The 24,297-nt window shown below is 39.6% G+C and overlaps 2 protein-coding genes across 12 annotated transcripts in view; one reads left to right on the top strand and one right to left on the bottom strand.

Annotated features, from left to right (window-relative positions):
- Positions 1-2,966, bottom strand: part of LOC134672789 (RNA-binding protein lark) — a 529,293-nt gene extending 526,327 nt beyond the window's left edge. For 2 of the 9 annotated variants that reach the window (XM_063530737.1, XM_063530736.1), the window contains exons 1-5: positions 2,803-2,966; positions 2,014-2,687; positions 1,494-1,762; positions 1,126-1,167; positions 838-888 (exon numbers count right to left, since the gene is read on the bottom strand). In XM_063530737.1, coding sequence (XP_063386807.1) covers positions 840-888; positions 1,126-1,167; positions 1,494-1,762; positions 2,014-2,679 — 1,026 coding nt within the window. In that variant the 5' untranslated portion in view covers positions 2,680-2,687; positions 2,803-2,966 and the 3' untranslated portion in view covers positions 838-839. Of the gene's footprint in view, positions 1-639; positions 889-1,125; positions 1,168-1,493; positions 1,763-2,013; positions 2,688-2,802 lie in introns of those variants that run through there. The other 7 variants (XM_063530739.1, XM_063530740.1, XM_063530742.1 and 4 more) reach the window with 5 other exon arrangements.
- A 638-nt stretch (positions 2,967-3,604) lies between these two features.
- LOC134672790 (stress-activated protein kinase JNK) overlaps positions 3,605-24,297 on the top strand; it is a 211,597-nt gene continuing 190,904 nt past the window's right edge. For all 3 annotated transcript variants that reach the window (XM_063530748.1, XM_063530745.1, XM_063530746.1), the window contains exon 1: positions 3,605-3,768. The gene's annotated coding sequence lies outside the window, so the exon portion shown is untranslated. The remainder of the gene's footprint in view (positions 3,769-24,297) is intronic.

Below are 24,297 nucleotides of genomic sequence, written 5' to 3'. Positions count from 1 at the left end.
GGTGCGGCGCGATTTGCACGCGAATGTCAGGCGGCGCGGCGCGGTGGCGGCCGCTTTCGCCGCGCCGCGTTCGCGCGTTGTTCGCCTACGTAAGACGTAGCGTAAGCCTTTCCGAGCTGGTGTGGTGAAAATAATAGTACTATCGTACAGAAAGGACACTTCCTACCAAACTAGATTCATGCTTCCTACAAACCCATTTGCTCGGACTTCGGAGCAATGCTTAGCCGAACGGAACCGAGTTCGACCGAAGTCAGGAGTGTCTTCCCACTGGCTGTGCCATCTTTTTTGGGTGATTTATCTACTCAAAAAAATAATTGACTGTTTCACTTAGCTATCGGTTATGGTTGTTAATGAGCCAGACAACCCAGTCAATGAGAAAGCCTTTAACTTTAATTACATTGCACCCTAATGTGGCGATAGCTTGAATGCCTTCTTGCGCAGTAATTAATTGATAGTTAATTATATTAAAACTTAATTAATAATTAGCCAATCAAGAAATGAAAGTAGCAAATTGTTAAGGCAAAATAGCACAAATTTATATTCCTAGACCTTGTATTATTTTTAGTATGAATGAAACTTGTACTTTAGGTTCATATTAGTATTTGTATACATAATATAAATTAAAATTAAACTCAAAAATGTACTTAAATTTATATTTATTCCGCTTTATGTACATACCGTCACAATTCCTAGCATTAACACATTCGTTCAGTCACAGCTATGCAAATAGCTTCGTCATTCACTCTTACTTAACCATAATTATAAGTCTATAAAATCCTTCTGCTGGACAGTCAAATTCCTTTACGACGGAGTGGACACGTCTTAATTTATGGGGGTTCTTAGTAGGGCGCGTATCTTCTTGACGGAGATGGTCCACGCATTCCAGGCCTGAAAAAAATAAAGAAATTAGAATATAGAGCAAGATCTGTTTGTGTCAGTGTGACCAGTAGGTATGTCTACTAGTTGAGGTTCTATCTATTGATTATCTAGCCAGCAGCTGCTAGATGAGATGTCTATTCAGAACTCGGTTGAATCTATTTATTTCCTATAAAAATTGAAGGATGTGAATGATGGAGAAACAAGTGACTGTCAAGTGTTCCAAAAGGGAGCTATTATTATTATTACCTTCTGTCATCAAATGTGTCACGGCTAAAGTCCTCGTACATCCTGTAACATAAAGAATACAATTGTTAATAAATAGTGAACTGAAACTAGGACTGTGCCATTCTAATGGTGCTTCCACATTGGCTGTAGCTGCAGTAACACATTATAATAATATCATGCTTGTCTGTATAGCAACAATCTATGATGGATCTGAGGAATTTGAAAATACTTATTTTTTTTTATTTATAGCCAATGTGGGAGTGGAGCACCATAAACAAAGGCAAAACACTATTTCTGATATTTAATATAACATGACTTCCTACAAATTATGTACCTATTTCTACAACTTGACCAAAAATTTAAAATGAAAAACGATACAATATTCTCACCCGCGGGACATTTGTGGTCCTCGCGGGGGGCTCCTTCGGCTGAACATATCATCATACGACGACCTCATAGATCCCATGCTGGAGCGCATCGGCGGGAGGCTCGGCATCGGCGGCATCGGCTCGCGGCGCAGCGGCGGCGACGCGAAGTCACCGCGCGCGCGGGACGCGCCCAGCCCTAGGTCACGGGACCCTCCCACGGGGTAGCGACGCTCAAACAGGTCCCGCGGCGAGTCGAAGCGGGAGCGGTCGTAGTAGCCATCATAGGGATCCTGCAAACAAGTGTAAGTTACAATATGTCGGAGCAGTTGATGTGAATATAAAGCATTTATAATTTTAGGTTCGGAGAGGCCTAGTAGTGTTCCGATAAAAGATTATAGCATCATTGAGCCCGAAAAGGTAGTCAGCCCGGACTATTAGGTACCGCGTGCGGAAAGAACGTCCACGCTCGGCCTACATGATGCATCGGAGCGGCGAATGCTACCGGCGGTTTCGAAAGGCAAAGAGAAGGAGAGCGCGTTACCCCAAATCCTCCCATCATGCGATCGCGGAGGAACGGCGGTGGCGGCGGAGGCGGGTAGGGGTCGCGGCCGAAGGCGCGGTCGCGGAAACCGTTGCGATCCGGCCCCATCGCCTTGGGGCACTCCTTAGACCAGTGGCCGCCGCGGCCGCAGCGGTAGCACTGCTCGGGGTCGCCCATGCCGGGCCGCTGGCGAACGCGCGACGTCGACATTTGCACCTTCATCGGCTGCCCGTCCACCATCATGCCGTTCAGCTCTTTGATGGCTTCGTTCACGTCGCCCGTCGCGTCCAGGTGCACGAACCCGTAGTTACGCACAATATCGCATTCCACCACCGCGCCGTACTTCTGAAACAGCTCGCGAACTTCGGGCGCGCGCGTCTTGTCCGTCAAGTTACCAACGAATATTTTAGTGGTCGGCGTCGTCGGGGCCTTGCGGCTCTTGGCCGCCTCTATTTTGATTGCCTGTCCGTGAACTAGCTCGCCATTAAGGTTCTGAATGGCTTCGCGCCCGGTTTGCTCGTTTTCCATATGCACGAAACCGTAATTTCTGACGATATCGCATTCTACGACCGTACCGAACTTTTCGAACAGCGGCCTGAGATCGGCGTCCGTGGTTTTATCGGATAGATTCCCGACGAAGATTTTGAAAGTACCGGCGCCCGGCATTTTAGGTTCTGAAACGCATACATAATTTGACGAAATGAGTCAGTGGCGTCTATTGCAAAGATAGTTCGCAGTACCGCGACGAGAGTTTAATACGGCGAAAAAACAATAAATTTTACGACTTACCTGTTCAACACTTAGAAAAGCACAAAATTAGAAACTATATGACTAAAATAACACGTATTTTCACTGTAAAATCCCACCGCTGAGCTGCACGCACCGTCAAACCGAAGTCTAATCAAAATGGCGTCCGATGCGCATAGAACAATGCAATGACGGGGTAAAATCTCGGTGAAATGAATGATGAATGAATGGAATGGATGGCGTATGATTGCGAATTGGTATTTGATGACAGCTTGAATTTATGCTCCAATGGCAGGACGATGCCTAGGCGTTTTATTCAGTTAATTACTCGCATCGTGCTTGCGCTTTCCAATTTTTAAAAAACATCTCAAAGATGGAAACGGAAGTGAATGAAATCAGTTTTTTTCTAACCATAGTGTACATCCGGTTCGTAGTTCCATGCATGTTTTTCGCGTTCCACGAAATTTGACTAAAGCCCCCTCCAGACTATGCGCGTGAATCGCGGGCGAAGCCGCGAACGCGAGTGTGGAGTCGAGAGAGCGGGCTTAATAATAATGTAATTATTTATAATTTTAATAGTTTATTTAAGGAACTGAAATTTCTAATGTGATGGATTTTTTATTTTATGATATATAGCCTACAAAGCCGTAATATAATGTTTTTTTTTCACGATGTTGCCCTCCTAATATAGACGGTCAAGCAAATCTTGTCAGTAGAAAAAGGCGCGAAATTCAAATTTTCTATCAGATGATAACCCGTCGCGCCTACATTTTTCAAATTTGCCGCCTTTTTCTACTGACAAGATCTGCTTGACCAAGTATATAATGCATTAAGTAAAGTATGGCAACATTTGTGCACAAGTGTCAAAAGCCGTCATTTGGATGGCTGTAATTTAGTTCTTTAAAAATATTGAATAATCGAAGTTTTATTACATTATACGTCGTGAGAACGTTGTTTAAGTGGTTATCCAGACTATTCGTGCCGAGACCGTTTCCCAGGAAACAGTGGGTAAGTCTAGCTTACATTTTCTACGATTGTGTATGTGGAGTGCCAAAATAGACGAAATGGCTTTTGGTACGATCGGATTATTGTCAATAGTGTCCACTGTGGTTTGCGTACGTGTTTTATGGTTTAATTGAGAGGTTAGTGTGAGGGTATCGTGTAGTTTTGCGCATTATGCGCAGTATTTACGTGTAATTTGCTAGCGCGGCTGTGGAAATGGTCGTGTGGTGGAACATCTGATCGCGGCCGGCGACGCGGCTCGCCTCCTCTCCACAGTATATTCGACGCTCTGTTACTTCGTGTTTTGTTTACTAAGCTAAAACTATATTAGGTGCTAGGTGTTACATGATCTTACTGTCATGTTGCTTTTTGTAATGTGCTAATGTAGGTACCTAAACATTACTGCAATGCTATTATACCCTTGCATCTTTAATAATTATACTCTTCGCGATCAATCATATTTCGCAGTCATTTGTTTACCATCAAATGTTTTGCTGAAATATGTTTATTTGATTCTAATAAGAATTTCCCTGATAGCACTCTCAAAATAATAATTGTGTAGCAAAACCATTTAAAAAATAATAATTAAGAGGTACCGATAGTTACAGTGTTTATGCATTTTGTATAGACTATTTTGTAACATCCTCTGGATAATATGATAAGTCTGATATAACACTGCAAAAGATTTCATGAAGTACAGACATATTAGGTAATTTACTATCTCTATCCTATCATTAATACTAACCCCTTCATAAGCCATTCTGTATATCTATTTATAATAGAATTAATTGATTAATAACATAACCTCCCACTACAAGTTATTGAATATGAAATGAAATGACAGGTACCTAGTACAGTCGACGTCATATATATGTTTACACTTTTGCACCTTATTCCTTTGCAATAAGGTGAAATAATGTAAAGATATCTTTGACGTCGACTGTACATATAATATATAGGTACCTATATCCTATACACCGTGTTTTTATTGAATTCCGTTAACTTCGGGGTATGGTTAAGTACGTTTAAGAGAACTAAATGGCATAGTTAAATTTGGAAAAAAAATATTTTTTTGTTTTTTTTTTGGATTTCTTTTTTGTTTAAAAAGTAATTAAATGTAGCATATAGCATTGTTGTAACACGGGCATAACATTTAACTCAACCAAACAATTGAAATCTGTGACATATGAATGTCATTTCATACATCAGTCGACCGAGATTGTACTTAAGTTTAGTAGCAAATGTATGAACTCATTCTAAACATTAATCAATATGTAAACCGGCTCTAGGGCAAGTGTAGACGCTTGTAGAGGCATTATAGGAAAAAAATAAATTATTGATTATCTCCGAAATGGACTTAATTAGAACATCGGTGTCTTTGTGAAAGTTACTTGATTTAAGCTCAGGAATGCACCCTTGAAATTAACGGAAAAAAAAAAAACACGGTGTATACAATACCTACATATAGTCCTCCTCATCGGTTTTCAATGGCGGCGACCTCAGCAATTACAGATTATGCCTATTATGTGGCCGAAATAATATAGTTGAACACTAAAGGTCAAAGGTATTAGAATTTAAATGAACAAAATTATCTGAAAATTTATTAAACTGAAAAACCACTCCATTGACATTCTTTAAGAGTTGTTAGGACACCTAAAACAAACTCGCCATAGAATAAATAAACAAAATATATTTTAATTAAATTTGTCATGCTTTTCTAAATGGTTTACACAGCCAAAAAGGAAGACATTTGACATGTTTTTTGTTTTTCATTTTAAAGATGGGTGTCTTCACAATCCTCATCAATTAGTGTATCCTATACTCTGTATCTATAGGTATTTAAATAAAAGTAGTAAACAAATAATTTGTACATTTTTGGGTAGTTATAACCAGAGCTCGGATAGGGTGAGCTATTTGCCTTATAATTTGACATGTCTTATGTCAAATTATAAGGCAAATAGCTCACCCTATCCGAGCTCTGGTTATAACATTTATTGGTTAACCAAACAAATACAAAACCGCTTGGATCTGTCACTGAACGACCTGACTTTAACCTACATTATTTGATAGTGTAATATTTTCATCTACCCTCAAATGGCTCCTTAACATTTTGTTTACTTTTATTTAAATACCTAAAGATACAGACTATAGGACTCACTTCAGGACATCAAGCCGAGTGAGAACCTTTTACCGCAATTTTCTATGTTCCATAAGTTCCATTTAATATTAATTTGTATACTATGATTACTGTGTAACTTTTTAGAAAATCTTAATATACAAAAAGATGTCTGGACCATTCAACCTTAATGCAAACCAGAGAAATTTTACTACAGGGTGTACAGGTAAACTGGGGACATTTTAAATCACGGGGAAACATTTATCATCAATATTTAAACTGTAAGGAATTGGTTTCAGATCGCTTTCATCACGTAAGCGTAATTCTTGAACTTGGGTTCAAGAATCAACTCACTATTTCTCAAATCAATGATCAATGTTTCTCCGGTATTCAAAGTAACCCCAGTTTACGGCACTTAAATAGTTACACCATGGCGGCACAATCAATGCCACATCTAAAGTGCAGTACATCGCTGGTAACCCTGCGGCGGTGTTACAATGACGCTATTTAAAGCCAGCGATGAATGGGTCTTGTTTGGGACGTCACTAACTATCCACACCACTTACCGAGCATTCGCTATGGTACCAATATAAGCGTGTTTTTCTATACGCAGCCGTTACGTGTCAGTAAGTTTCGCTTATACTGGTAGCTCCAGGCGAAGGCTTGGGAAGCGTAGGGGTGGCTGGTCGGCGGTGCGTCAGTGGGAGCGAGAGGTTACTGCCAGACAGAGAGAGCAGCCGCTCGATACGCGTAGGGAGAAGGGGGTACAAGAGGCTTATGTAATTCAGTCCTTTGTGGGGAATAGACGGAATGTATCGCCAGTAATTGCCTCTAAATATTATTTGCCAGTTGTGGATTTGAGAATTGTTTTATGGAACGAATGGCGTTTAAGAGCGTTTCTATGTCGATATTTTCGAGCTTCAAAGGAGATCGCGTCAAAAATATGTATACATTTTTCGCCTTATTTCAATGGTTAAAAGGTGTAAAAGTGTTTACACGTCTTTGATGACTACTGTACCCAATATTATATATGCAGGAGTATTCTGAAAGCGTGTTTCGAGGTTTCATATTTAGGTATTAGGTTGGTAACCTTGAAAGGATTCATATTAACTCACATTATAAACGGGTCTAACGCGAATTATATTCAATTACCTTTATTTACCGACGTTTCGACACAGGTTTCACTGGTCGTGGTCGCGGCTGACTGATTGTCCCAGCAAAATGTCAAAACAGAGATTTGTGCATCTACCCGACGAAAAGTGTATGGAAAAGTTTGGGGTAGACATCACATTTTCAAACCACCCACCACACATAATGTTAATTATTGTCACTAGTCCGACACGCAACACTCACAATATCCACGCACCCGTCCGAAGATAGATCCTTTGGCTTTAGCTTCTGTATCACTGGTTCCCAAGTTGGCGATAAGTTGAAACCATCCTCCCTATTAAAATTCCTGGGGTGTTTCTTGATTTCAATTGCTTCTCGCACAACTCGAGGATAATAATGGCGTTCAGTGGAGACAACTTTTGGTCTATGCAACTCAATCCAGTGATTTGTGCCAGATGTAAGAAGATGTTCGGCGATTGCGGATTTGTGTAATTGGCGATTTTTAACTGCCGCTATGTGCTCTTTCACCCTCTCTTGCACGCTCCGTTTAGTTTGTCCAATGTACACACTTCCGCAGCTACAGTCTATTTTGTATACGCCCGGATTTTGGTACGGAATGACATCTTTTGGACTGCGCAACAGATCTGCTACTTTGAATAACGGCTTGTATACAGTCTTGATGGAGAATTTCTTAAGTACTGCTCCAATTTTGTCCGTTATTCCTTTCACATATGGTAGAAACGCTGGTTGTCTGTTGACCTCTGGATGTCTCTCCGTTCTCTTCGGCTTGCGTTTCATCCTCCCACGGTATCCATTCCTCTCCAGTACAGCTTGGACATGGGCCAGTTCACCGTCCAGGTGCTCAGGGTCACATAAGTCATGTGCCCTGTTCACCAAGGACGCGATCACAGACTGTAGGTGCCTTGGGTGATGATGAGAGGATGCCTGTAAGTATCTGTCGGTATGCGTAGGTTTTCTGTATACAGAGTGTGCCAAGGTGCCGTCCGATCTCACCATCAGTTTGACATCCAGAAAAGGTAAGGACCTGTCACATTCTATTTCATATGTGAATTTCAGTCTTGCGTGGATGGAGTTTAAGTGTTCGTTATAACTCTTGACGGTCTTGAAAGGATTTTCGTGAAAGGGAAACTAGAAGCTATTTGTTATGTATTTGAGGCTATAAGTAGCATAGTAAGTATAGTAAAATACATATAGCAATATATTTTCTCGAATCACCACCAACCTTGCGGCCTTGGTAGTTAGGTATACCAATACAATTTCAAAATCCGTCAATCTGTACACTCGAAAAATATTACCTTCTTTTTACAAGCTTTTATTTACTTTCACCTGACCGTTGTCTGTCTGTCTGTCTGTAATCAAATCTTGCAAGTTAAATTTGATCCACTTCCCGGTTTCCGATTGAGCTGAAATTTTGCATCGGAATTTTAAATCGGTTGACAATGCAATATTATGGTACCATCGAGCTGATCTGATGACGGAGACAGGAGGTGGCCATAGGAACTCTGTGATGAAACAACGTAACCTAATTGTGTTAGGGGTTTTTAAAATTGTCTCGATGTTAGTTGTCTGTCGTAAGAAAAGTACAGTCAGCGATAAAAGCTTGTACCAAAAATGAAATTTTTGCCTAAAACTTGTTGACGTTAATCTACAGAAAAATTATATCTGACTGCCAAACCTGCTCACAAAACTTCTCTAATGTCGGTTACGACCTGCAGAGGAAAACATCTGGACATACGAAAACATGTTTACCTAAGCTGATTAGTTTCGCTAATTAGCTCAGTCAACAATAAAACAAACCGGGCAAGGGCGAGTCGGACTCGCGCACGAAGGGTTCCGTACCATAATGCAAAAAAAAACGGAAATAAATTAAAAAAATCACTATCACGGTTCGTGAGATACAGCCTGGTGACAGACGGACGGACGGACGGACGGACAGCGAAGTCTTAGTAATAGGATCCCGTTTTACCCTTTGGGTACGGAACCCTAAAAAATAGAATAGGAATATAAAATAAGTAGGTTAGTTATGTGCCTCGTAAATAAAAATACCCTTAGTGGTGAGTTATTCGCGAGGTCCGTGGAAATGAATGGCCTCAATTTGTCGGGCTCTTTAGCATGTGCCTAGGGCTGCCAACTATCGACCCGCACTGGCCCGGGTGGAGACATGACCCTAACCAACTTGATTGTAAGATGTGTGGAATATTACATAGTTATACAGGTTGTTTGGTACATCGTTTGCCAAATTAAAACGGCAGATAGTTTGAGTCATTTGCTATCTTCTCATGCCTATAAAAACAAAATTGGCCATGGTTTTTTTTTACTACTACGCAAGTAAAAAATTGAAATTTACGAAAAACTGGCATAGAAGTGAAAATTTTTTTTTGCGCCAAATTAAAGATATCTAGGCATGAGAAGATAGCAAATGACTCAACCTGTCTGCCGTTTTAATTTGGCAAACGATGTACCAAACACCCTTTATAGTAAATAAGTTTTTGGCAAAAATTTCATTTTTGGTACAAGCTTTTATCGCTGACTGTAAGTACTTTTCTTACGACAGACAACTAATACTCATCGAGACAATTCTAAAAGCCCCTAACACAATTAGGTTGCGTTTTTTCATCACAGAGTTCCTACGGCCACCTCAATCCACTTTGCAAAATTTCAGCTCAATCGGAAACCGGGAAGTGGATCAAATTTAACTTGCAAGATTTGATTACACACAGACAGACAGACAGACAACGGTCAGGTGAATCTAAATAAAAGCTTGTAAAAAGGCATTTAACGCATAGGCATTATTGTGTGCCGGGAACTCGGCGGGTTCTCTGTTCGTAGACTTCGTAGTCGCTTTCCTCTACAAAGCGGGAAAACGTTGGCACTTTGGCAGTGAATGGGTTGAAGCCATTTGAACGTGGTTTGTACAGTTAACAAAACCGGAAATAATACATTATTTGACATTGATATTGATAACTACTTTTGCTTAATCTTCATGACAATTTATATTTAAGTGGTCAGGATTAGTCATGCTTCTTTACTATGTAAATAATCTGAGCTGAGAGTCTGCAAACCTTACGTCATATTATAAAATCCACTACTACATACAAGAGAGGCTATAAGTACTTTACTTTTTTTCCGTACAATAGCGCTCACAGGCTAGATATCTAAGCGATTATCATTTATGTTATGAATCAATTGGCATGCGCTCTTAACCTTTTTTATTTGAGTGATCGACCATTTAACTTCGGCTCTCTCTAGTCTCTACGCCCGTTTATAACATGTTGTTATGTGACTCACCTTTGCGTGGCGTTTACGTCTTATAGCGGAAGCAGTTATAAAGTTGACCCAAAAATTTTTTATTAAGCTATGAGCTTCATCACATATGTTCCTTGAGTAATTCTAAGCATTTCAAGCCTGGGAGGCAATAAAAAATGTGTGTCTACTCGGATTTGTAATGGATTCAAACTTTCAACCCCTTTTTAACCCTGTTAGGGGATGAATTTTACAAAACGCTGAAATTACTTTTCCTGTCTTTTAATAATATCCCCAAATACAAAGATTCAAGTCCCAAGTTCGAAAATTTTTTTGATATCCATACAAACTTTCAACCCCTTTTTCACCACCTTAGGGGATGAATTTTCAAAAACGCTGAAATTAGTTTTCTTGTATTTTAATAATATATCGCTTTACGAAGTTTCAAATTCCTAGCTTAAAATAAAACTTGAGCCCCATACAAACTTTCATCCCCTTTTTAACCCCCTTAGGGGTTGAATTTCTCAAAATCGCTTCTTATCTCTTGTACACTTTATAAATGTAATCTAGTGTGCAAATTTCAACTTTCTATCTTTTGTAGTTTCGGCTCCGCGTAGCAAAAATCTCCAACCAAATTTTTCACCTTTTTACGTTTTTCTTGTAAAATTACTATGAAACTGAAAAAAACAAATATCAGCAATGAATTCTACGTCTTTGGTTTATACGAAAATGATACCAAACTTGCCGTAGTACCCACCAGGATCAGAATAGATTTTTTTTAAAGATGACGGGTGGCGGCCGTTTTTGTATCCCAAGGCTAGAAATGCTTAGAATTACTCAAATATCAGATGTGACGAAGCTCATAGCTTAATAAAAAATTTTTGGGTCATGTATGGCAGCGTTACATAACTGACTCCAGTATTAAAACGAGGTTGACATAGCTAATCACTTTCTGCATGGATGACCGCTTTGAGAGAGACGCTGAGTTTCCGACGTCGGGGCGTTATACCGAAAAACCTTCCTGGAAGTTGGTTTTGAAACTCAAGGCGACTATTCATCAGCTTAGTTTTAGGTGTTTATTTTCGTAAAAAGTAAAAACATATATCTATCTATGCCAATTAGTCCAATTACAATACGCCTAACGTCGACTGCACAAAAACATATACTGCAACTGATAAATTCAATCTGTTTCGAATTCGAGCAACACTGCCAAGCTTCGACCGTGTGTTCCGAAGCTACTGGGCTCGAACAATTGATGATAGGATACCAGATGTATTCATACGCGGAGCTGCGCCAGTTACATATTAATTCTGGCGACGAAACTTCGGAGACAACATTGTTCAATGATTTTGGGCAGCTGTAATGTGCGTCTTGTGCAAATCCTACAAGGTCCATATTAAAACAACACCAAATAATATGAGCCTCAGTTTTCCTCGACTACCATGCAAAACCTCCTAAGAGATTTTTAGATTTTCTAGAGAGTTTATGCAAAATGTCCTAGATTTTTAGATTTTCTGGAGAAGAAATTAAATAAAGCAAACCAGGAGAATTGCAGTTATGAGCATCATAGGATTCAAGCCAGAAAAATCACGTAGCTCTGAATTATCGGGTTTTGTTCATCAAGAATTAACCTATTAGCTTCATTCCAAGTGTTCTCTGATCAGTCCACTTTTCTGTCGAAAATCTATGTCATTTTATATTTATATAACAACTACTTATTTGATGAAAAATCATTATATAAGCGATAAGACCGCCTGTTGTTACCTCTACTGTCTTTGTTTATGTTATTGTCCATTTATTGTAAACTACGTGTATGTGAGGTGTGCAATAAAGAGTATTGTATTGTATTGTATATTGGCTTTAACTTATTTTTTAATCTAAAGTGATACAGACAATGAAATAGACAAATAAATCAAAATTTACAGTAACACAAAACAAGTGTCCGCTGCCAAGTATCGATTAGGAGTTTTATTTTTATTCTTTACAGCAGAATGCTGAAAATCTGGCAGCTGGGCCTCATGAGCTACGACACAGCCCTGAAGATTCAGAGGGCAGTCGTACGCAAACAACTCCACTGTGTCACGACCGGACAAGGAACCTGGGACACCCTTCTCCTGCTAGAACACAGACCCGTTTACACTGTGGGAATCAGAGATGACACCCCAAAAGAAGAGGTACAGAGATTGAATGCCTTAGGAGCGGCCTTTAGAAAAACGAACAGAGGTGGACTGATCACTTTCCATGGACCAGGCCAGTTAGTGGCATACCCGATCATCAATTTAAAACGCTTCAAGCTTAATGTCAAGTGTTACGTAAACAGTTTGGAGCAGACAGTCATAAACATGTGCTCGGAGTTAGGACTGAAGGGCGAAAGATCTCCGCACACCGGCGTGTGGATCGGCGATAATAAAGTAGCGGCGATAGGCGTGCATGCTACCCGGTATATCACCTATCACGGCACCTCAGTCAACTGCGACAATGACTTGTCCTGGTTCAAACATATCGACCCTTGCGGCATTAAGGACAAAGGAGTCACTTCTTTGACTGAAGAAACTGGAGTACCTTGCTCAGTAGACAAGATTACTCCTCTGTTTATAAGGAACTTTAATAAGGTATTCAACTGTCAAAGTGAAGATCTGGAAGTTGATGAGCAGAAAGATATTCTGAATAGTGTTTATAATAACCTACTTGTGACTGAATAAGGGCTAGCGAATTAAACATTTTAGGTACTCAGTGCAATAACCTATGGCGGAACTTCGTTCGTTTTCTCTTAAATTTTTAGCTTTTACGGATCTGATTTGGTGTCCTACTATACTATTTAAAATTAGGTTTACTTGCTGTCGAAACGCCATGTTTATGTAGGTAGTTAATTAGATTTGTTTGTACTTAAACATGCAGTTGAATAAAAAATAAACATAAACGTTCAGGTGCATTTCCTTTGTTCTTAATAGGTATTATAGTAAGGTAATTAGGTACCTTAAGAGGATCGGCTTGTGACGACGACACAGTGTTGCTTCTCAGACTTACACACGTACACGTACAGATATATCATATAATATGTATAATTCATATTTTATAAAAAAAATGGACGAACATGGATAACGCAGCCACGCTGGCAAGAATGGCTAAGAGCAGGAGACAGATGGCAAAGGTGGTCGCCGACGTCAGTTGTTAGGGCATGGCAAATAAAGAAGAAGAAGATGTATAATTCATCATACATGTATAAAGTACCTATAGTACACAATAATGCAGAGGCAACGCTAAATATAAGCCCAATTTTCATTTCATAACAGGTTTTTCATATACTTACTTACTTTGTTGGCGCGGTGACCCAAAATGAGTCTTGGCCTCCAACACAAGAGCACGCCACTTTGATCGGTCCAGAGCGGTATCCCGCCAGCTTTCGCCGACGCCGAGCTCACGGAGATCTGCCTCCACTCTACCTGCCCAACGGTATTTAGGACGACCAACAGGACGGCGCCCAGTTGGTCGACCCAGGTAGGCCCTTTTGGCTGCCCGATCTTCACCCATCCTTTCGAGATGGCCAAGCCAGCGGAGACGATGCGCTTTGGTCTCACCTATTATGTTCGGCTCGGCTATCAGGTGTTCTATTTCGGCATTCTTTTGGATCCTCCAACTGCCATCGTCTCTTTTGACGGGTCCCAGAATCTTCCTTAACACCTTACGTTCTGTGACTAAAAGGCTGTTCTCCTCCTTGAGTGTTAGTGTCCAAGCCTCACACCCATACATCAGAATGGGGCGGATCACGGTCTTGTAGATCCGTAGCTTAGTACGTCTACTAAGAAGCTTAGACACCAAAACCTTATGGAGCGCAGCACTGCAGCGTAAGGCGTTATGAGTTCGGATGTTGATTTCGTCCTCCCTTGTGTATGTATCCGTGACAGAGCACCCAAGGTATTTAAACTTGGACACTCCTTTGTAAGTGTTTTTACCCACAAGTAGGTTCTGTCTTTGGGTGCGACTGTCCCTGTACCGCTTCATGTGGAGGTATTCCGATTTATCATGGTTGATTCTGAGACCCACTTTTGCTGCTTCTTGTTCCAAGATACTTGCCGATATTTCTACCTCTTCACGGCTTTCCCCTAGCAAAGCTAGATCATCCGCGTACCCTATCAGTCTATGCCTTCCATTCAGTTCGACTCCAATGTCAAGCGTGAGTAGTTTTCGGACAACATGTTCCAGAACCAAATTGAAAAGCATAGGGGACAGGGCATCGCCTTGCTTCAGACCGGTACTCACCGTGAAAGCCGCCGTCAGCTCGTTACCAACTCTTACGCGCATTTGGCTTTTACTAGTGGCTACTTGGATCACATCTACAAGTTTCTTGGGAATATGGAACTTTCTCAAAATGGAATACAGGGCGCCTCGGTCAATGCTGTATGCTTTTGTGAAATCCACAAATAACGAATGGATGCTCTGAGCGTACTCCCATTTTTTCTCCATGATTTGTTTGAGGAGGAAGATCTGGTCGATTGTGCTACGGTTCTTGCGGAACCCACACTGAAAATCGCTTAGGATTCTTTCCGCGTACGGTTCTAACCTTTCTAATAGCACATACGACAAAACCTTGTACGCCGTGGGAAGCAGAGCAATCCCTCGGTAATTTGAGCACTTCTTTCTACAGCCTTTTTTGTGCACGGGGCAGATGACACCTGTATTCCATTCCTGGGGCTGTCGTTCCAGCTCCCAGATTCTGAGAATTAGCTCATATAGCTTGGATTGGGCAGCCCCTCCGCCATACTTCCACACCTCGGAAGGCAACGCATCAATGCCTGGAGCTTTGTTGTTTTTTAGCCTAATGATAGCGCTGTGTACCTCTTCGAACGAAGGAGGTTCTACATGCAGGTCATTGTCGTCTGTTGCTAACGAGGCTTGCTCTTCTATAGGAGGACAATTTAGCAGACGTTCGAAGTAATCCCGCCACATACCTTCAATTTCCTCACGTGATGTTACTAGGTTCCCACTGTCATCAATCAGCATCTGTGTAGAGGGTTGGTAGCCCTTCCTGAAAGATCTCACCTCTTGGAAGAATTTTCGGGACTCTTGTGCTTTCATGAAAGCTTCCATACCTCTGACCAAGTTATCAAGATGTTGTCTTTTCTCTCTTTTGATGACCCGTTTCACCTCTTTCTGTAGCTGTTCATGGTTTATTTTCCATTGGCTATCCTGTTCGGCCAGTAGTTTGTAATGTCGCCTCTCTTCTGTTACTCTCTTACACTCCTCATTCCACCACTTCTTCCGTCTGCTCTTTGCCTTTCTCCCAAGTATTCTCAGTCCAACTTCTTTAACTGTGTTTTTCATGACTTCCCAGTTTTTATCTATATCGGCGTCTATTGTCAGTCCTTTGAATCTGTTGCTTAGTTCCAATTGGAACTTTTCTTTTATGTTGGGTTCCATTAAATTTTCAATATTGATATTATTACTGCCTTGGGTGCATTGTTTACTTTCTACATTAATCTTTGCCTTTATTTTAATACCTACTAAATAGTGGTCGCTGTCACAGTCTGCTCCTCTAAAGGTTCTTACATCTTGTATGGTGTTCTTGTGTCTAGCATCGATAACAACATGGTCAATCTGGTTAACTGTGTGACCGTCGGGTGACTTCCAGGTACCTTTGTATATATCTTTGTGAGGAAACATAGTGCTCTTGATGACCATTGCTTTTGATGATGCAAAACTTATGAGTCTTACACCATTATTGTTCGAATTTTCATGTTTGCTATGCTTCCCTATCGTAGGCACAAACGCTTCCTCACGTCCAACTTTGGCATTGAAATCACCTACTAGTATTTTGACATCGAAGCTTGGTAGTTGATGATAGACGGATTCCAGGTGGTCGTAGAAAGCATCTTTCGTTTCGTCCTCGGATACTTCCGTAGGGGCATACGCGTTTACAATTGAAATATTACAAAATTTGCTTTTAATACGGATGACGCATATTCTATCGGACACTGCGTCAAATCGAATCACGTTGCCGACCAAGTTTTTCCTTACCATAAAACCAGTTCCAGATCTGTGTTGTCCAGCATCACCACCACTATGGTTTAAATGAAAAAATATAGGTACATTCCATTGCTATAATTATACCAGCATTTATAGTTACATTATACCGCGCGAACTCAAGAGCCGGCTAGAAGTAAGGAAGTAAGTGCTCTTTTTAATGATTTTCCTAATCGAAACCCTCGTAAACCCTGCCTTCAATCCTCGATATTGCTTAGCTACTTTATGACCGGAAAAATTAATTTTTCTATGCTCGATGCATGGGGGCGGCCGGCTTTAGCCTCCAGCGGCCATCAAGCTGCAAACATCCCCTTAAAAAATCCTCATTTTTAACCTAATTTTTTTAATTTTTTAATTATCATTTATTACCAACTGAGATCATTTTTGTTAGTACTTACGACTATGACTTATAAACTATTGTTAGTATTATGCTCTATATGCTATACAATGTCATTTTGTTACACATGTTATAGAGATAAATAAATTAATTGAAATGAGAAAGAAATGAAATTAAATCAAAATATGATACTTGTGTTAAGATTCAAAGTCGTATGGCTTTGTTTTGAACTTAAGGTGTATTACCGTTTCTTTTTTTCTTCCGCTTAATTAGAATAGTTATCTGTGGAGGCTGAATTAAGGGCGGGTAAGCTGAAACCATTTATTTTCGACAGTAGCTTTTGTTTCAGAAAAGTTGAACGGGAAATTATTCTCTTGATTTCTTTATATCTACATCAATACCAGGGATGTTGCGGATATTCGCATCCGCATCCGCGGAACATCCGCATTATTTTCAACATCTGCATCCGCATCCGCATAAAATTGATGCGGAGCATCCGCATGATGCGGATGTCGACCAAGTCGGTAACAGGAACGTATTAAAGCGGCGCCGGCGGCGTAAGTGCTAGGTAATTTCGTCATTATATATAAAAAAACCGGGCAAGTGCGAGTCGGACTCGCGCACGAAGGGTTCCGTACCATAATGCAAAAAACGGCAAAAAAAATACGGTCACCCATCCAAGTACTGACCCCGCCCGACGTTGCTTAACTTTGGTCAAAAATCACGTTTGTTGTATGGGAGCCCCGTTCGTTCGTAAACTCTGATCCCGTGAATTGCGTTCCATTGTCTGCAATCACGGTCTCAGGCACGCCATGTTCCTCCAGGCGGCACACCTTTTCCTGTGACTGTAAAGTCCAATCGCAGCACGGCACTTCCTGCCACAAAAACTGTTCTGATCCTATTTTGGTTAAACTTCCTTACCCACGTGGATCACTCTTACGAAACCATCAAAGGTCAAAGGTTAGTCGGGAAACATTTCGGCTATTCCGCTAAATATTGGTAGTTATAACTTTCAGGAAATATTATTCTCGCTTTAGTTGCCACTCCTTTCATAACTTTTTCCTATCATTTGAAGTTTAACCTTTAACCTTTATCTATTTCCTGTCATTCACATTTGACCTTTCTGAGATTCTCGAGAACAGGTGGGTGTTGGCCTGAAGTCTGAATTCTGTGAATAGTTGGTCGCTGGAGTGTAACCGCTAAGTGGCGTACTGGGTAACTAATTTCAATCGCTCAGTGACCGACCGCGATCGCAAGGGTCTGTATTTGGAAGAAGTTGTGTCTTTATTAGCCACAATCTTTAAATTAACACAAATCACTTTTTGTGCACTACATGCTCTTTTTCCTTTTTTAACTTTTCAATTCTTTAAATACTCGTTTGCTCACTCCGTCTTGATTGTATATTAAAAACAATAGTTACATATGAATAACAATTTTCCACCGCGTAATAACACTTATGTTACGGCATCGTTCAATATTATAAACGTGTACATGTGTCGAGCGATTGTTGAAGTATGTGCTCCGGAAAAGGTTAACGCACTTCTCACCTGAATCATTCGACGTTATCAACTTATCAAACAGACTCGTAATACCTACGGCCCAATTAAAATTTTAGTTGTGCGATCTGATTCCGATACGATACTGTTTCAACCAAAAATTTCAACCAAAACGTAAATTTTGACAGATCAGTAATTCAGCGTCGTATCGGAATCAGATCGCAACCTAAAACTCGTATTGGCCTGCTACTATTTAATCGTTTGTTCATTAGAACAGTTTCTAATTGTATCTTTAGTCTTTACGCTAATACGACAACGAGGTTCCTAATTGGTTAATTTTTCCTATAAGCGAGTTTAATGACATATTTACTTTGCCCTCGTGGATGTAGTAGTCCTGTTTTGGCAGGCTGTTTTTGCCTTTAGTTTTAATTATTTTACATTTATTGACTTTTTTCTTCGTAACTCTTTTTTTATTTTTATTTTTTTTTGTTCATTAATAGACTTTTATTATATTACCACCTTTTTTTATTGGTTGAGGGCAGCGAATGACGTTCGCTGTGGAGATCCTTGTAGGCCTTTGTCCAGCAGTGGACGTCTTTCGGCTGAGATGATGATGATGAACTCTTTTTCAGCTGGCATGTTTTTATTGTTGAGACATATTTACCTAGAAAAACCTTTAAATAACTTTCCTGACAGTTTATGGAAGTTTTCTCCTGACGTCTCCTTAGAGACTTGAAGTATAATTTCTTTACCAAACTCTTGAAAACTTCCACAACCGTCCCCACTCGCCCTATTCCAAATTGGTGAACGACTTCACGCTCTATGAAAGCCGGGGGCCTACCGCGAAAACCGAAGTTCGCGAAGGGATCTTTCTCTTTTACTCCAATACAGGTGTAATTAGAGTAACAGAGAAAGATGCCCGCAATTTTCGAACTTCGATTTTCGCGATTATAGCCCTGAGACGCAATTATTCTTAATTTGACAACAAACCGAGCTTAAAGTCAATTCCGAACACGAGAACAATATAATTACCAACAAAGATGAAATGGAGACGAATATAATTTACAAGTCATTACTTTGGAAAACGAAAATATCGTCTAATTCGGTTTTCCATAATGAGAAGGCCCCCAGGGAGAGGGGTGGAGGCACGCTTAGACTGTAGGGGGTCCATGGTTGTCCTAGATTTACCAAGTCACGTGGAAATGCAACTGTTAGGACATGTTTGTTCCTGTTAAAATATCAGTTATGCGTCTAGGTGAAGGACTTTATAAATAGGTGGTATAATTATCAAGAATATAAGGTTTTTTGGTTCGAAAAATTGAATTAGTTTTTGAGTGAAGCTGCAACACTAGAAGTCGCGTAGTCGCGTTTGTCAGGTGATAAACATAAGATAAACTGTCTGTTTATTTCTATCAAGACACTGATGCTTTATCGTGCCATAAAACTTTATATTGTCCACGGCTGCGAATGGTTTATGTTAAAATGTAAACGCCCAATAAAACTAAAATACCTGGTTGTCAAATTGACACAATATATCTTTCCTCCTTGATATAAAATGAGAAATAAATAAGTACAATTTATTTGAAAGACACCTTTTTTACGCCATATATAATTCAAAATTATTTATAGAGTCTGTGCGGAAAAAGAAGAGTTGTGTAATGTAGGGGAAGGGGAGCCCATACATTCTACGACTCTTTTCTTTCCGCACAGACCCTAGTGTCATATTTACGTCTATTCAATTCAAATTCCATCGTTCATTTATTTAGCAATATCTATATGTTATACAAAGGGATTCCTCGGGATTGATCGACCGTGTTCCCGGACTCCGTGATATAGTAATTCAGGATTATATCCGGGTTGCGGCTCCGGTATTGATACGGGAATTACTAATTTGTGCCGTAATTTGCGTAATTGACGGGGGCGTTCGTACCGATACATTGAGAGATGAGATCTGTTATGAATTCGGCAAACAACATCAGGTAGGTACAGCAAAGTGTTAAAATATGGGTGCCCACATCTTACTCAAAAAAATGTCCCATAGCTCTGGGACATGTTTTTGAGTAACTAAGTTGTACATAATATGCATCCATAATATTTTTACACTTACATTACACTTTTCCTGAAATATTTTGCATTGGACCTATTGTGAAAAGATTCAAGAAAACTCATAATCATCAATGTTTTTTACGTGTGGCGTATGATACGGGAGGAGTGTCATCATATTCTATGGCGCATGTCATGGCTGCCGTGTCATGAAATGATTGTTCCGCGCCACAGCCAAAAGTTTCCGAAAATGGAACATGCAACGAATCGGTTAAACATATAAGAAAGGATGATTAAAATTGCAGTTTAGTTTCATATACCTATTTTATTTTAGAATTTCTGTGGAACAATTATGCTTGAGTACCAGCAATTTTGCAGCTGACTTCGACAAAGTTAACTTGTCAATATACACAAGTCTCTTATCTAAAAAACACCCACGCACAAAGCTTGTTTATGAAGATTCCTCCAAACCACACGATACATCTTCATTCCCCAAATCGCCGGTAATAAAACGTTCCACGTTCATCGTCTAGATTTATCATAGCTGGAAAGAAACAATTCCGGTCGTGTCACAGCCAAACCGGGCGCCATTGTAGCCGTGTTATTTTAAAACCTTACTATACGCAAGTGAGTCGAACGGTCATGATGACCAGTTTAACGGCTCGATTCGGGAAATGAATGATCTCTACTAGACCTCAACAAGTTACGATATGGATAATTTAAAGATATTTGTAAGATAGATATGTCAAATTTGACGTTTCCGCGATTCTGGAGGTCCTCTTGAACGATTTCGATAAGTTATGACTTAGATATCCAAGTCACATCTAGTCGATATCTAATGTAAATCTAGTTGATCTCTATATCGTCTCTAGATCTTGTGATTATCTCGTTTCCCGAATACGCGTGTAAGTACGCTCTACGACTATGAATATTTTCAGCTCGCGCTTAAACTGGTGATCTGTAAGTTTGATTATGTAAGCAATGGGAATATAAATAGTGAGGGGGTGCGGGGATTGGTCGACGTCAGATCCATTGATCGCTACTGACGTCACGCGTAGCCACTGCAGAGCGGTCGCGTGGTTGAACGGAGCTTCGCGCCTTTGCCCGGGGCATGGAAATGTATTCCCATCCCCTTTACATTGTCTTAAAGGGTCCTGTTTAAAATAGTATACTTAGGAAATTGGAGATCACAATTGTATTGGTTTTGTTTAGCTTAGTAGTAGGAATAGTACTGATTGAGGGCGTTTTAAAGCGGCAGTTTGGGATTTGGTGCCTTTGCCACGCGCCGACTTTGTATTATGTTCGAACTCGAAATGGCGGATTGAGGCGTAATGGCTTAAAGATTTATTACTCCAATTACATTATAACACCATTTTTCTTTTACGATAATGGTGTTATATTTATTTACATTCCTCGCAACACAGTATAGTATTCGCAGTTTGAGACTACTTGAGATTAGTCTGGAGATATTTTTGGCTTGAGTTCAATTGACAATTTAGAAGCTATAACGTCCATGGGCCGTCGTTAATGTTCCGTCGTTCATAATTGCTTTACGAGACAATCTATGACAATTAAACTCGAATTAGTCCGTAACAACAATCCTTTCAGTACTGACGTGCCTTCGAAAAGTTTACACTTATGATGATGATGATGCATTCCTGTTATCCCTCATTAGTGACATAGGGCTCGCAGAAGAATCCTCCATTTGTCACGATCTTGAGCGGCTACTTCCAGCTCTTTCCAGCTGAGTCCAGTTAAGCCAGCCTCTTTCTCGTTTACACTTATAAAAATTATAATCCATAATAACCGTCTCATAACTCGATTTCAAGGTTTTAATCGCCCTCAATGACATTTAGGAGTAGACACATATAAATAGCCCGATTCCAGAATCTATTTGAAGGAATTTTGCTTCATATTTATTTCGCAACATTCTTGAAATATCCTTCAATGTTTTGCGAAACAGCATATATACACATAATTGGTACTCGTGCACGATAATTTGCTTGCGAGATGTTTACGTGAAGCTTATTTCCTCGAATCGTAATATGATTAACTCCGAGAAATCCTACATCATGCCATCGAGTTCGGATTTCTTTTAATATAGGGAAAATATTTTGAAGTAAGCAATGTAAGCATCCCTTTTAATGTGATTTATGTGATATGTGAAGAGATGTTCTTGGAAAGTGTAGTGTATGCGATTATGCGAGTAGCTTAAATAGCATACATACGCCGTCTCGTGTGTCCTTGTGTTGGCTGCAATGCCATAAAAAAGTAACTGACACTGTCTATGGTACGATGGCCGCGGGCTGTACGATTGCAGTTGTGGAAGTGAAGTTATATTGTGTTTGCGAGGGCATTGCCGAGCCGGTGTTTATGTTTAGGTGTTACATAGTTACATAACTACTAATTTAACAAACACTATAAGTGGCGACGAGAAAAAGGTAAGCTTTAATGCTAAAATCTCAAGGAAGGGGATCACCGGTCTCTGTACAAAATTAAAGTTATAATTGCATTCCAAAATTAAAATTATTTCGTTATTTTGCGTAGCTTCGTATACAAAACACTATTTTTACAATATATTCGATCGTTTGTAACATTAAATTCCATACATTATGATGTAATAGGGGTTTTTAATGCAAATGCGAGGTTTGTTTACCCGGCTCGTATATAAACAAAGTAAGGAACCTGGGCAGCGTAAATACCTAGTAACAGTGTTTCATTCTGGGATTTCTACAATCTTATTACATTTATACGTTAACATTGCATTTAACTTGTAGTTTTTCTTTCCTCCTGCTATTAAGTACTTAAAAAATAAGTTGTCCATATTGACTCATAATGACAAGACAAGTACTGCTAGTTACCTACAGATACAAAATGATTCCCGGGTTGTTATAAAAACATTTATTTTAATGGTAATTATATTATAAGAATACAGTATTTAAAACACTGGTCTAATTAAGGCAAATCATTTCATTAACTGTATATGGGTCATACCATATGGGTGTAAGAAACAATATTTTCTGTGAGTTCCATACATATCTATTATCTGATGAATTATAATTACACAGTGAGCCTCTAAATAATCACACCATAAGAAACATGTATTGCATATTTTATTAAATTTCAACTTAACTGACAGTGAACAGCGGACAGAATGGCGCAAACGTGTTGTGGAGGGTCGCTAGTTTTGTAATGAAACCGAAATGGTTCGCCACACTCGCTGATAAGAGGTAAAAAAAAGGACGACAAGGTGTCTCAGTACCGGTTTCCACAAACTTCTCTTGTCGAACCTGTAGTAGACCATGTTGGTCTCGCATCGGTCTATTCAGCCACCAAAAAAAAAACGGTGTTTCACCGGTGACACCATAAAGTGAAAAGGCCTATGATGATGCTGATGATGATGGTGAAATAGAAATCAAGGTATAAATGTTCTATTTTGGTTGAAATGGGTTTGTCTCAAATAATAAGTAAACATTTATTTTACTTTTATTTAACTTGCAAGGTAAGATATACATATGTATCCATTTTACATTTTGTTACCTCGCCTTGAAATAAAGAAATAAATAAATATGATATAACTATGTATGTTGTAACTATGTATGTATGTTTGTAGGGGTCAAACTTGCCAGATAAATTAGACCCTTTTATCATTGTTCGAATAAGCTTGAACACCACATGCATGTGTATGTTGGGTGGCAATGTGGTATAGTGGTGCCATCGAGCTGGTCTGGTTATGAAGACGGGAAGTGGCATATAGACTTTGTTTTGAATTGTGATAAATAAAAAAAAAAAAAATGAATTATGATACAACATAACCTGATTATATTTGGGTTTGTCTGAATTCTGAATTGTCTCAACAAGTGTTACTTAGTTGCCTGTTGGAAGAGGGTTGCAGTCGGCTATATAGAATTATACCAAAACAAAAAAATAAATGAAATTTTCCAAAAATAAATAAATAAAAGAATAACTTATAAAACCTTTTAGTAATTAAAATAAGTTATCATCCTCCTCTATTAGGAAATATCTGGTAGTTCAAATGAATGCCTCCATTAAATTGGAATTGGTTAACATAACCCCCATTAAATTAGGATATATCTGGTAGTTCAAATGAATGCCTTCATTAAATTGGATTTGATTAAAATAACCTC

This window comes from Cydia fagiglandana, chromosome 17, assembly GCF_963556715.1.
Source record: "Cydia fagiglandana chromosome 17, ilCydFagi1.1, whole genome shotgun sequence".
Taxonomy (NCBI): Eukaryota; Metazoa; Arthropoda; class Insecta; order Lepidoptera; family Tortricidae; genus Cydia; species Cydia fagiglandana.
Note: the sequence above shows the minus strand (reverse complement) of the source record. Positions and strands in the feature narration are given on the sequence as shown.